This window comes from Lactuca serriola, chromosome 9 (assembly GCF_051521515.1).
Source record: "Lactuca serriola cultivar US96UC23 chromosome 9, Lser_US96UC23_V15, whole genome shotgun sequence".
Taxonomy (NCBI): Eukaryota; Viridiplantae; Streptophyta; class Magnoliopsida; order Asterales; family Asteraceae; genus Lactuca; species Lactuca serriola.
This window is the reverse complement of record NC_136416.1, coordinates 191,570,133-191,583,974: the sequence shown is the minus strand read 5'-3', so window position 1 is coordinate 191,583,974 and position 13,842 is coordinate 191,570,133. Positions and strand designations below refer to the sequence as shown.

At 39.4% G+C, this 13,842-nt stretch overlaps 1 protein-coding gene and 1 pseudogene across 1 annotated transcript; both read right to left on the bottom strand.

Moving 5' to 3' along the window:
- Positions 1-204: 204 nt before the first annotated feature.
- On the bottom strand, positions 205-1,679 carry LOC145074953 (mitogen-activated protein kinase kinase kinase 18 pseudogene; annotated as a pseudogene).
- A 1,386-nt stretch (positions 1,680-3,065) lies between these two features.
- On the bottom strand, positions 3,066-4,133 carry LOC145076403 (uncharacterized). The gene is made up of 2 exons (XM_079022286.1): positions 3,850-4,133; positions 3,066-3,762 (listed from the first exon to the last, which is right to left on the bottom strand). The coding sequence occupies exons 1-2, from the start codon at positions 4,131-4,133 to the stop codon at positions 3,066-3,068; spliced, it is 981 nt and encodes a 326-aa protein (XP_078878412.1).
- Positions 4,134-13,842: the final 9,709 nt, after the last annotated feature.

Sequence of the window (13,842 nt, the reverse complement as noted above, 5' to 3'; positions counted from 1 at the left end):
AGGAGTTCTAATAGTATGATACTTGACAATAGAAAAATAAACCTATTCATTTATTAGAATAGAGATTTATGTATTTAAATTATATCCGAATATTTAAGTTCATTATTTTTTAAAGTACAATTTTATTTATCTTTTTATAATTGAATTTTAATGTATCATATTATTTACATTTCTTATAGAATATTGGTTTATGTGCATTAAATATGTTAGATAATACAATTATCACAAAAAGTAAAAGTTATATTATCAAACCACAAACATAAAACTCCAAATCATATTCTCTAAAATGGATCAAGCCACACTATCTTCTGCCTACTTCTTCTACAATACTTCTAAGCCAATGATTATTTGAACACCTCACTACCATTCATGGTGCAATCAACTACCGTATCATCGCCGCCACCGCCCACTACTTTCGTTGCTTCTGATTGTCATCCAATCAATCTCCTCCTCCACCTTCCATGTCCACTTTACCTTTTCTGAGTTCCCCGCCAACTGTTCGATCCTTTGCCGCAAAGAGTACGACGAACACGATTGCCGGATAAAATCACTTCCTACTAATGCCGATTCCTCCATTGAATTCCAGACGTCTCGATCTAGTATACTGGTTGGTGAACCTGTTCGCAAATCGCGATCCGTAATTTCCTTTGTGTGACGCTTGAATTGTTCGAGAAACGGGTGTTTGAGAAGCTCCGTCGCCCCCCACCTCTCCTTCGAATCCTGTATCAAACATTTGCTGATAAAATCCTTCGCTTGATATGAAAAAACATCTGGGATCTCCGGCGATTCACCGGAAAATCCAATTTTGTAAAGAACTGAAACAGGGTCGCTAACATTCGACCATGGTAAACCACCGGTGGCCATTTCAATCACGACACATCCAACAGCCCATATATCGGCTGCAAACCCCTGTTCTTCTCCTCGCGCCACTTCAGGTGCCATGAACACCGGCGTCCCACAAACTGCCACACCTTCACTAGCCCACTTCGCGCAACCAAAGTCCGCAATTTTGACACCATTTTCATCGACCAACAAATTCGCACCCTTGATATCACAATGCACTACTCCATTCGAATGAAGGTACTCCAAACCTTGAATAATTTGTCTTGTGTAGTTCGATATCTCTAATTCATTCAAACGATCACAATTCTGTACTTTTATTGCATCGATAACAGTACCTCCTGGCATGTACTCCATTAGTAAGTTGTACATTATCTTGTTTTCTTCTCTACTAATGTCGTACCCTTTGTAGCTTACCACATAAGGACTACTCAAAAGGGAAAGAAACTTTTGTTCTCTTTGCAAGGTCTCCGACTGTGATAAAACAACGGATTTGACTGCAAAAACCTCTCTTGTGGCGGTGGAGGTGGCGGTGGAGACGGTGGCAGAGGACCCCCGGCCAAGAACATGGCCTCTGGTCCACCTCATGTTTGATATTTTTGATGAATACAAGAGAAATCTTTGTGGGATATTTGGGGTTTAAATAAGGTATGAAATAAAGCTTTGTTTTCTCTTGTTGGAAAGGTGTATGCAGCTGTTGGGTGGGAAGTCCGTAGGTGATCCATCTCTCTCTCTTTGTAGAGTTGGCTATGTGCCAGCGTGGCAAAAATGTAGGCAGCTTTTAGGCAGGCCAAAAGGGTGTTTGCCACGTGTCAACATTAGGTCAAAGGGTATGTGTGGTAGGGGTAACATTGTCCATAAACTTTTAGGGTGGCACATAATTGAGTAAAAATTGCTTGTACTCTTGAAAAAATTTGAGTCTTTAAAGGTTAAAAATTAGTAGGTTTGAGTTGAAGTTATGATTTGGGTTCATTTTTCTTGTAACTTGTAAATGAAGTGTTTAGTTTAAGTAATCTTTGAAGTTTCAAATCATTTCGTTATTAAATTGTTATTCATGGGTGGTTATGACTTCTATATCAAGATTTTTATTGAATGATTATAAAGAAAGACCACATATTCAAGAAATATATAGATATGAACTATTCAAGGTTTAAAGATTAACTTATATGGAAGTTTTATTATGAGTCTTGAAATTGGAATATGGTGGAGTTTTCTTGAATAAGGAATTGTTGTTTTCATCCTCTATCTACTCCATTGCATTAGCATCAAAAGGGAAGTTGATTGTTTGATGTATCATTGTTATATTGTAACATTCACGACTTTATTGATGTACTTGTAACATATTACATAATTCATATTTTAATTGATTAGTGTAACATATTAACATTTGACAACATTATATGATACAATGAAGACGTGTAGATTGTACTCTTCTTGGTAATTAATACATTTTATTTTCTAAGTCGAATTTAGACAGGGAATATGGCCGAAAACAAGAATATGACCTTTAAGATCATGGATGATATTTTGAGGGTGATCTTAAATAAACTAAAATCCAATTTATATTTCTTTTTTGGATTATTGTGAACCAGTTTTAACTATCTAAGACTACTAGGTGTGGGCAATATGTTATCACATGTTACTACACCCAAAAGGTGCCATGTCAGCATCCTACTCATATATGGTGTTAAAACACCCAAAGTGGAAATGGGCAACATCTAATAACATGTGATAACACCAATTATTTTCTATTTTTTTTTAATTTTTTTTTGATGTTTTGTTTTCTATATTTCGAATTTGTTTTTTTTATTTAACGCGTTATATTTGAAACGTAAAAATAAAATTTTAATAAATCTTAAATTAAAAACAACATAAAAAAAATTACAACAAAACACAAACAAAAAACCTAAAAAAAAAAAAAATGATAAAACCTACATTTTTTGCCCTAAAACTATTCATCTTCATCTTCGTGACCAACATAGATGTAATCCGCCAAGTCGAAGTTGCATGTGTTTTCGCTGATCTTGAATATCAACCACTCTATGTAAATATTCTGATGTCCCTGGTTGAAATTGCACATGTCTTGGTTACGTAGGCAAATACGTTACAATATTGCGTCCTTTATCTTTGACAACCATGTTATGCATTATGATACATGCATACATGATATATCGTAGAGTATCTAACTCATAAGGTCTCGCTGCATGTTCAACTATGTGCCATTTTTATTTCAAAACCCCAAAAGCACGTTCAACATCCTTACGTGCTCCTTCTTGTCGTCTCTTGAAATATTTGTCTCTTGGATCTATTGGGTGTCGAAACGCCTTCACAAACGTGGAATATTGTGGATATATTCCGTCTGTAAGATAATACCCAAACTTATATTCATTTCCATTCACTGTGAAAGGAGCATCCGGGGCTTTTCCTGACAAAAGGTCGTCAAATATTGGTGATTGATCGAGAACATTGACGTCGTTGTTAGAACCCGCAACCCCGAAAAAAGCATGCCAAATCCATAAATCTTGTGAAGCAACGGCCTCTAATACCAACGAAGGCGCTCCATGATGACCGCTCGAATACTGCCCTTTCCATGCCACGGGGCAATTTCTCCATTTCCAGTGTGTGCAGTCAATGCTCCCAAGCATACCCGGAAAACCATGTCTTTCTTCATGCGCCGCATATAGTTGTTGCATATCATGTAACGAAGGTTTGCGCAAGTATTGGTCACCGAAGGTTTCGACAACACCTCTTGCCAATAAATACAAACTTTCTCGTGCGGTCCTCTCAGACATTCTCATATAATCGTCAACAGAATCGGGCGACTCCCCCATTGCCATAAGTTTAATTGCAGCTACACATTTTTGCAACCCTGTGAAGCCTCGTTTACCTCTAGCATCATATCTCATTTGGAAAAATTCATACCTAATTAAATATTAAACATGCAAAAGTTTTATTTATTTTATCTAAAAGTGACATTTTGTAAATTATAAAAGACGAGTCAAATGATACCTTGCTTCCATAGCGTTGGCTATCCTTTGGAAAACATTTTTCCGCAAATGAAATCTTCTTTTGAAATCGCTTGGCTGGTAGACACAATTTTTCGCAAAATAATCGTTGACTAGACGTCTATGCCCTTCCTCACGATCTCTATTTAACGTCGCACGTCGCGTGAGTAGTGGAGTTGGATATGGCTGTAGTACGTTATCCATATAATCCTGGTATATCATAGTCACGTACAAATCGTCATCGTCGTTATCATCATTGAAGGGATGAGCCGGATCAAGACGATTCATATTTTCGGCTTTGAAATATTGAAAGAATTATGTTGTTGAGAGAGATTTATGTTTTTTGTAGTTAAAAATGATATAAGTTGTATATATTTTATAGTGTATTTTTTTTTTTAATATTACTGTTTGAAAAACGGTCGAAAATTCAAAATTCAACGCGTTATAGCCCGTGATCGTGATAACGTATGGTAACATAACGCGTAATAACAGCTACCTGGGGCGGTGTTCCCCCGTTATGGCGCCGTTATGGCGCTGCCACATCAGATAACGCCATGCAGGCGTTACCCACACCCGAAAGACTAAACAAATGCGATACCACGTGAAAAGTGAAAAGTGAAAATTGAAAAAATAGACGCTTTCATGCGTGCGTGTGCCTTAAGAAAAATTTCTTTATCATCTTCCTTTTTTTTTTAATAAATTTTCTCTTGGTTTGGTAAGAGTTTAGTCACACTTAGTGCACGTGTTTTTCTAGCATTCAAGACTTCAAGTCCCCCTTCTAAATAGAACAAATCTTGATTATGTAAAGTGTACTTTAAATATGAATTATTTTCATAATATTTGATAAATTTGTTTAGAAACTTTGAATAACATGGAAAGATTGTTTTTAATATAACATTCATGTCATAAGGCTATCGAGAGTGGAGGCATTATTCAACCGTTGTCGGGCGTTGTCCACGTGAACACTACCCCGTACTTGGCACTGCCCGACGTTATGGTGAAGGTGTGTCATCCGGCTCACGCTCAAAGATCTCTCTCTCTCTCTCTCTCTCTCTCTCTCTCTCTCTCTCTCTCCGTCCCTCTCTTCTTTTGTGTGTCAAGACCACCCCGATGGTGGTGGTAGGCGTGGTTGACATGACGGTGAGGTGAAAGGTGGCTAGGTCGGAAAACGCCATCCCCCATTCTTGATAGCTTAATATAGGAAAAGTAATAAGGGAAATCTCCAGAAAAGTCCTAAAATTTTAGTAAAATTTATGAAAAAGTCCTAAACTAAAATTTATTTACAGAAAGCACAGAATACCGGTTAAAACTTTGAAAAAACCCTTTCCGGCCGGTTTCGCAGATTTTTCCGGTATTCTGTCATTTTTCATTAGTTTGCTCAAAATTTTGGAACTTTTCCAAAAATTACATAATAACAAAAATATTGGGACTTTTTTTGAAAATTACCATGAAATTAATGGATATTATTATTAACAAATCATTTATAAACATAAAAAATATTTTTATTATAAAAAAAGAAAATATATTTGTTGCTAATTTCTAGGAATAAATTGGTGGTCTAAGTACTCTATTGCTTCCTGATCACTCAAACTCTCTACGTTCTTCCTATGCATTGTTGTGGGTATGATGGTGAGATGAACTTAGTTAGCATTCCTCTAATGTTAGTGTTCCTCTTATGTTGTTTAACCTAACTACCAACCAACATTCATACCTTATATGTTAACAACCATCGACTAACACACATCTATAAAATGTGAAAAGTGAACCGCGAATGATAATTTATATGGAAACAAGTGAAGGGTTATTATCTATTTAAATTTTCATTCAAAGTTTACTTTTCACTCTCGATAGATGTGTGTAATTTTATGGTTGTTACCGGATAATGTTTGGAGATTAGGTGGTAGTTAGGATAAATAACATAATGAAAGATCTATATGTTCGTGTAATGATATTTTCTAATAACACGTGATCATATATCATCATGTCTAATAGCAAGTAGACACTTATTGATTGTGTATTAATAAATATTATCAACTCTTGTATTGGTCACGCCTAACATAGTACTTCTCACTGTGACACCCACAACGATACATAGGAAGAACATAGAGACTTTGAAGTGCTCAACAAACAATAGAGAAATACACAGTCAACCATTCTATTCCTAGAAATTAGCAACAAATGTATTTCCTTTGTTTATAATTAAAAAAAATTATGTTTATAAATGATTTTGTTAATAATAATATCCACTAATTTCATAGTAATTTTCAAAAAAGTCTCAATATTTTGGTTATCGGGTAATTTTCAGAAAAATCCTAATATTTTGAGCAAACTAACGAAAAATGACACAATATCGGCTAAATTTACGAAACCAGCCAAAAAGGGTTTTTTCGAAGTTTTAGCTGGTATTTTGTGTTTTTCTGTAAACAAAAAATAGTTCGGGACTTTTTCATAAATTAGACTAAAATTTTAGGACTTTTTTGGAGATTTCCCAAGTAATAATAACATATCATACTAATAGAAATGATGCTCAAGGACTAAATGTTGAATTGATATCTTGAATTATATTGCAAGATTTTCAATTTTTAGAAAGATTGTATGTCCTCTGTGATCAAAGAAACTTCAGACTGATATGTTAGGCGAGCGTTGAACAATGAACTTGGAGAGCATGGTCACATAAAGGAAAGAAATAATCATGGGTACCATCAGAGGAGGTCCCAAGAATACGTTTAAATAATCAAAGTTAGTATATAAACCATCACCTAATGGCTCACCTAGTTAGGGCAGTGGCTCTTCATAAGGAGGCCCCAAGTTCAAATCCAAAAGGCTTCTACTAGCTTCAAGTAGGGGTGTCTACGAGAAAGGCGGCTCGCAAACGTCATTTGACAGCAGATCGAATATTTCACCAAATGGTGAATCTTCACCGAGGGAGCCTGTAAAAATGAGAATAGCCTTTAAAAAAATCAAGTTAGTGTATTGTTGTTTTGGGTTTAATGTAGAGAGTTTAAGATAGAGATAGTTGAGAAATTGTGTCACTTATTGACAGACTGCACTCGCATGTTTATAATGTTCACGAGGTGCCTTTTTTATATTTTAGGATTAAAAATGGAAAGTACATGCTTAATAGCTGGTGGAATAAAGCAAACTGTTGTCAGGTGTGTATTTCAACATGATAAAGGTGATTCTCCATGCAAGAATTATCTATTGTTACCATCTTGCAATTTTCTACAAAGATTTGTTTTGTTTGTTTTTTGGATAGGATGAATTACAGTTCAACCATCTGGCTTTATGTGTTTACGTGTCCTCTAACTTGTCCCTTTAGTGGATGTATATTTTTGGACAATTGTTTGAATCAGTTTGGTGCAGCTAGTCATATATAAACCAACTACATTAGACCAGTGGCTTGCTGATATACCATATATACATACCTATTATTATGAGCTCCTTCCCTAATGACTCCAGTCACTTGACATGGACATAGAAGGTTATACCATAGTACATACCTGTGATTTAGATCTCCTTCCCTAATGACTCTATTCACTTGACATGGATATAGAAGGTTATACCATAGATACATACCTATGATTTAGAGCTCATTCCCTAATGATTCCGTTTCTTGACATGGACATAGAAGGTTATACTTTATTTCTAAAGTTCACATCCATTTCCCTTATTTTGTCCATTTTTCCCTATAAATAGAGGCCCCATATAATATTTCGTGCATACCACTTTTACACATACTATTATATGTACATAACTATTGCTATAATGTTGGCTCCATCATGCTTATAGAAGCCTACTTTATTTCACATTTTTCTATTTAACACCCATGTTTCCTGCTAGATTAGTCAGAGTTTGTAATCATTTTAGTCAACTATTGTAATCTTTATATGAATGAATAAGAAATGATTATTCATATATTTATGTGCTTATATATTTTATACAATATTTTATGGGAATTATATAAGTATTTAATAATAAAATAAATATGATTAAAATACGCGTCGTATATAAAAGATTATTTAGGATAAATAATCTTAACCAAGTTGTAGTTTATGTGACAATGATTCCGTACATATAAAGAATGCTGAAATCCGATTTTGTATGAAGAAGTTATGCTTCTTCAAAGTTTCGTGATTAAATCGACATGACTCTGCATATTGTAAAAATTAAAATTTTGATAAATTCTTTCTATCCAAAGTGTTATCATAGAAAGCCATAGTAGTCGTTAAACCAAGAGTGTGCACATAAATAACGTCCAAATCTGACTTCATGAGAGGAAGTTATGATTTTTCGAAGTTTTGGTGTAGCAATGTAGGGAAAGAAATCAAAATTCTAATCGGTTGATTGTTAGTCAAAACAATCTAAACAAGAATTGTAGATCTTGTAAATATGAATCCATCAATAAAAAGACAGTTAAGAACGGAGTTCGTATGAAAAAGTTATGATTTTCGCACGAACTTTGACAGTCTAAACTGGTCTAAATATGAATTTTTGTCAGAGAAAGAACTAGACGTTCAGACCTTAATGAAAGTTGTAGAGCTCGTCGATAGGATTCCGGGGATATAAAGAACGTCGAATATGGAGCTCGTATGCGAAAGTTATGGCCGCCCAAAGATTTCAGGAAAATACATGTGTTGATGACGTTGGCCGCAAGGCAATGCGACATGTTGTGGACGTGATACATGACACCACAAAAATGCGATATGGGTGACATTCTATAAGTGACGACGCAGAAAAACGACAAGGCAACATGTGGCAAGCGACCAGTGGAACCAGTGAGGTTAGAGTGTGCAGTGTTCTCCATATACGAGCGACACACATATCTTTTTTCGGCCATAAGTACTCGCCTCCGTATATGCTTTAGTCTTCACACCCATACAAGCCTTCTCTCTCGAGCATTTTAGCCTTTTAGCCCATTTTCCCTTAGTTTTAGTCTTCGGCGAAGCCCTGCGATTCTTGAAGTAGTAGTAGCTAGCGATTAGAAGCTTTGCCAACGCAATTTTTTCATAAGAACCTGTGTAAGTTAAGCAACACTCTAGTATTTTCAGTGTAACTTATATTTATAGTCATAAGTCGTTATTATGAACATATAAATAAGATTTATCAGTGATTCCAAGTTGTTATACTGATTGATCTACTTATAGGAGAAGTGTCTAGAATGGTCGTGTTGGCTTGGTTGTTGGATTTCAGAAAGGCTATATGCCGAAATGGTCCTGCCTCCCAACTTCCGTACCTGACTGATCCTTATTTAATAGAACACTTAATATATATTTGCCTCACTAAGGAATCTAAACTATTAGGATAATAGTTCATGAATCATGAAATTAGACTAAGACTTAGCGTTATGGACATCTAGGTCTTTTGGAAAAGTGTTACGGCGAAGTGTTGCCCTGACTTCGAGTCACTGATAGATGCCATCTTATTCATCTTGTAGGGTAGTTTTTATTAGCATTTAGCATCATAATTTTTACTGTAACGCCCCGTTCCTAAGAGTACCTAATTCCGAGTCCCCGGGATTTAAGAGAAATGATATTTTGGTCATCTTGTGGGAAAAGTGGAAAATGAGGGACAAGTATGAAATTTGGGGATCGACTTGTCGAGTACGCCCAGCGTAAGCTGGGATTATGCCCAGCGTAAGGCGTATATGGACGCGGGTGCAAGGCTGAGTACGCCCAGCGTACTAGAGGTATGCCCAGCGTACTCTCAGAGTTCTAAAACCCTAAAATTAGGGTCAACCACTATATAAGGAACATGTTGGTTCATACCCTAGCATCCTTAAGCTCATCCTTAACCTCAGAAACCCTAGAAACCCGTATTCCCTCCATTGTTGGGTGTGTTGGCCTTGGAAAGCTCATTTTGGCAAAAGAAAAGCTAGAAGAAGAAAGGAGAAGTTGTCAAAGAAGGAAAGGAACGATTGGAGCTTGTAGATCTAAAGAGATATCATCCTTTGGAGCTTATTTGAGGTATAAAGCTTCTTGCTTGCCATTTATTTTGCATAGATCTAAGTGTTGTGAAGTTTTAGTATCTTTCTTGTCCCAAAGTTCTCATCTTGATTCATGCTTTGTGTTGGCCGAGATTATATGTCCTTTCAGACCTTTAGAGAGGTCTTGAGTGAGAAAAATAAGGTCCCAAGGGTTGTAGTTGTTCCATGTGTGAGATATATATGTCTTAATGGATTAAGACCTTAGATTAAGAGCTTTTGGATGTCCCATGTGATAAAGTTTGAGACTTTATGAATATTAGGCATATTTAGCCTAGGGATCTGAAGTTTGGGATTAAGAGCTTAAGCCATTAAGAGGTTATAAGGACTTTATGAGTAGCGAAGTTACGCCCCGCGTAGCGGGTTAGGGCCCTGATCCTCAGCTGCGTTTTAGTGTGTACGCCCCGCGTACCAAGGAGGGTACGCACAGCGTACTCCCCCTGAGTGGACCTTAATATTGGGCCTTAGAGTTTGGGCCGTTTGTGGGTAGTTGGTTTATGGGCCAAGTCTGGAAATTATGGATAGAGTGTTTTGGGCCCAATTATTGTTATGGACCTTGGATCTAGGCCCATTTGGTGAGGTGGGCCCAATTTGGTAAATTGGGCCAATATTGGACTTTGTATAAGATTTCGACTTTGGCCTTGGCCCGATAAGTGGATGTATGCTTGGCCTAATGTTTATTTTGTTGATGGCTAGTTCGGGATTTGTGTTGAGTTGGTGATTCGAGAACCTGCTCTTCAGTTCAAAGTTTCGGCAATGCGAGGTGAGTTATCCTTACTATATCGACAGGGTCTAAGGCACCAAGGCCGACCCTTTATCGGATTGAGATCTGGGTATTTGTTGTTATGTTATTGCTTTGATATGTTTGCATCTTGGTAGCTAGGATGGTATATGTTAGAGACCTGGTTAAGGTCGGTCCCTTGATATGTAGGGTGATGCTATGCTAGTGACCGGTTAGGTCGGTATCCTGGTTAGGATGATGATATGTTATGTGATCTGTTTGATCGGCTTGTTGACTGTGAATTCTTATATGATTGTATGTTTATGTGCACCTGGTTGTTTGGACTGGAGTTGGGTTGAGGCGGGTCCTGCTTTGTGCTGTAGGCCAAGATACCCAGGGCGGACCGGTTGTCCCGAAGGCCCAGCGAGCGGTCCGGATAGGCTGTAGCCCCCAAGAGGGCGGACCAGACGTGCCGAGGCTCGGAGAGTGCACCAGGCCGACTGAAGGCCTGGTGCGGGCGGACCAGTTATACTGTAAACTCAGAGAGTGGACCAGGTGGGTTGTAGGCCCGATGCGGGCGGACCAATCACACTGTAGACTCGATGTATATGGCTAGACTCGGAGGGTGGACCAGGTGGACTGTTGGCCGGTGCGGCGGACCAGTCTCACAGTAGACCCGAAGTGCATGGCTGTTTTGTGTTCTGTTATGTTATGTATGCTATGTATGATATGGGCCGGAAGGCATTATGATCTGGACCGGAAGGTCGTAGCCTGGAAGGGCGTATATGTGGTTGGTATTTTGGGGATATCTCACTAAGCTTTCGGGCTTACAGTTGTGGTTTAATGTTTTTTAGGTTCTTCCGGAGACCGTGGCAAGGCGAAGGCGTGATCGTACCGCTCCTCATGTTTATGTTGTGATGTGATTCTGGGAATACTCTAAATAAATTGTATTGAAAACCTTTTTGTAATAATTTAATGAAATCGGGTTGTTTTTGAAAAATTTAAATTGGTTGAAATTTTTCGGTCGTTACAAGTTGGTATCAGAGCCTTGGTTTGAGTGAATTGGAGGAACACTCGTGTGACTCCAGTCTCAAATCAAGGAGAGTTTTCAAAAGAGAATTTAAAATGGTTTTCAAAATGAGTAAAGGAGGACGCGGAGGTACGATCAGCCGGAGCCAGTAAGTAACCCCAAAATACCATACATGATATTTGTTTTTGAGCTTTGATAGAACAGCATGCTAGTGCTAGGCTAGGGATCTTCAGGATTTCATGATAATGTTGCCTGATTTTTGATGCCTGTTAGCCTAGGGTTTCCTTGTGGGAGATTTCCAGTGTTCCTCTAGTAGTGAGGGTTGAGCGTTTGTTATGCATGTTTTCACTAGGGTGTTGTGGTAGTACTTCATACAAATATGGGTAGGTGTGGAAGGTAGTAGGGGCCCATACTACTGAAAGCACAGGACCCATACGCGTATCAGGGAAACCATGACCTCTAGGGTTGGGGTGAGAGTTGGTTCCCGGGTTAGTGGGAAGTGTCTGAGATTTTGTGGTGTTTTTCAGTATGGAGATTCCGAGGCATGCTGGGAGTGGATCCGGGTCAGGGTCGGGAGCAGGAGAGGGAGTTCCGGGCGGGTCAGTACCGCCCGAGGTTATTGGTCAGATGAGCACACGCGAGTTGGATGCGAGGATTCGTGAGATCCTGCGTGATGAGATTGCTGCGTTGTTCCAGGCTGAGTTGCCGGAACTGTTTGGGTCGATCAAGACCGCCATGGTTGAGTATTTTGATGAGCGCTATGCAGCTCTCACAGAGACGGCTGCCGCGGCGGCTACAGCGGCTGTAGCAGCGGCATGGGGAGGAGCTGGTCGGGGTTTTCAGTATCGGGACTTCGATAATACGAAGCCTCCCACCTTTGATGGAGTTCAGGACCCGATTGTTGCTATGAGATGGTTATCGGACGTGGAGGGGTGTTTCTTCACGTGTTCATGCCCTGCTGATCAGAGGGTGAGGTGTGCTCTGAACCTGTTGAGGCTCGGGACGAAGGATTGGTGGAGATTGACCACGGGGTCATATTCGGATGCGCAGAGGGCTGCGGTTTCATGGGATCAGTTCAGAGAGATGTTCAACACTCGTTATGTTCCACGAGTTAAGAGAGAGAGATTGGCTCAGGAGTTCCTTGAGCTGAAGCAGGGTTCGGAGTCGGCGACTGAGATCACTAGGATGTTCACAGAGAGGGCGATGTTCTGCCCTGAGTTCGCTTCAGAGCAGGCTTAGATGTCTCGATATCTGAGCATGCTCAAGAGGGATATCAGATAGTTTGTGTCTACGCAGAGGTGCGAGACTTTGTTGGAGTTACAGGAGGCCGCCAGGCGGCGTCAGTTAGAGATTGAGTTGCAGTTGTGTGAGCTGAGGCAGGCTCCGGTGCAGTCGCAGCCGGCGCCAAAACGGTCCAAGACCGTTGATTCTAGAGTGAGAGATCTGAGTAGCCACACTTGTGGGAAGTGTGGGAGGAGTCACACCGGAGTTTGTAGGTCCGGTGGTGCATGCCGCAAGTGCGGAAAGGAGGGGCACTATGCGAGGGATTGTCGGCAGTCAGCGCCGGTTCGGGATTTGAGGATTTGTTATCATTGTCATCAGGTTGGACATTTGAGGGTCAACTGTCCACAGCTCGCTGCAGGACCGGTGCAGGCTCCAGCACCGGCCACTTTGAGGATCACGGGTGGAGGTCAAGGTGGAGCGGAGCCCCCAAGGGCTCAGGGTCGTGCTTATCAGCTTACAGCAGAGGAGGTCAGAGCAGTGCCGGATGCAGCCGCGGGTATGTTTCTTTCTTGATGTCTTGTTTATCTTGTGATTACTGTGGTGTATTGTTTATCTGCTAGTCTTATTGTGTGGTTTTCGGTGTGGTATTCGTTGTTCTTTGAGGGTTATGGTATGGTTATGGGTTAGTGTTGGGATTTTCGTTGGTTATCATTCATGGGGGTTATTAGTGCCTGTTTACTAAAATCCCTGCGCTATAAAATCCCATTGGCCCGACCCACTAAGCATACAAACACATACATATGTAAGAGTCATACAGACATCTATCACCCTAACATAATAATCATGGGTCGACATTGGTGCCTTCGACCTGCTAAACATAATGAGGAAGACTCACCCCATACTGTTGAATCTCACATATAATCCTCTTACTGCCTGTTTACTAAAATCCCTGCGCTATAAACATAAAAGAACAACCAATTAATAATTGGATCCCGACTCACACTAAGAGTCCAAACTAGGGTAAAAGACATTTTTACCCTTT

Bases quoted from the DNA above. Each gene is read 5' to 3' on its own strand.
- LOC145076403 (XM_079022286.1), bottom strand. From the start codon at position 4,133: ATGAATCGTCTTGATCCGGCTCATCCCTTCAATGATGATAACGACGAT. The intron at 3,763-3,849 runs GTATCATTTGAC...ATATTTAATTAG, and splicing joins GCCAACGCTATGGAAGCAAG to GTATGAATTTTTCCAAATGA.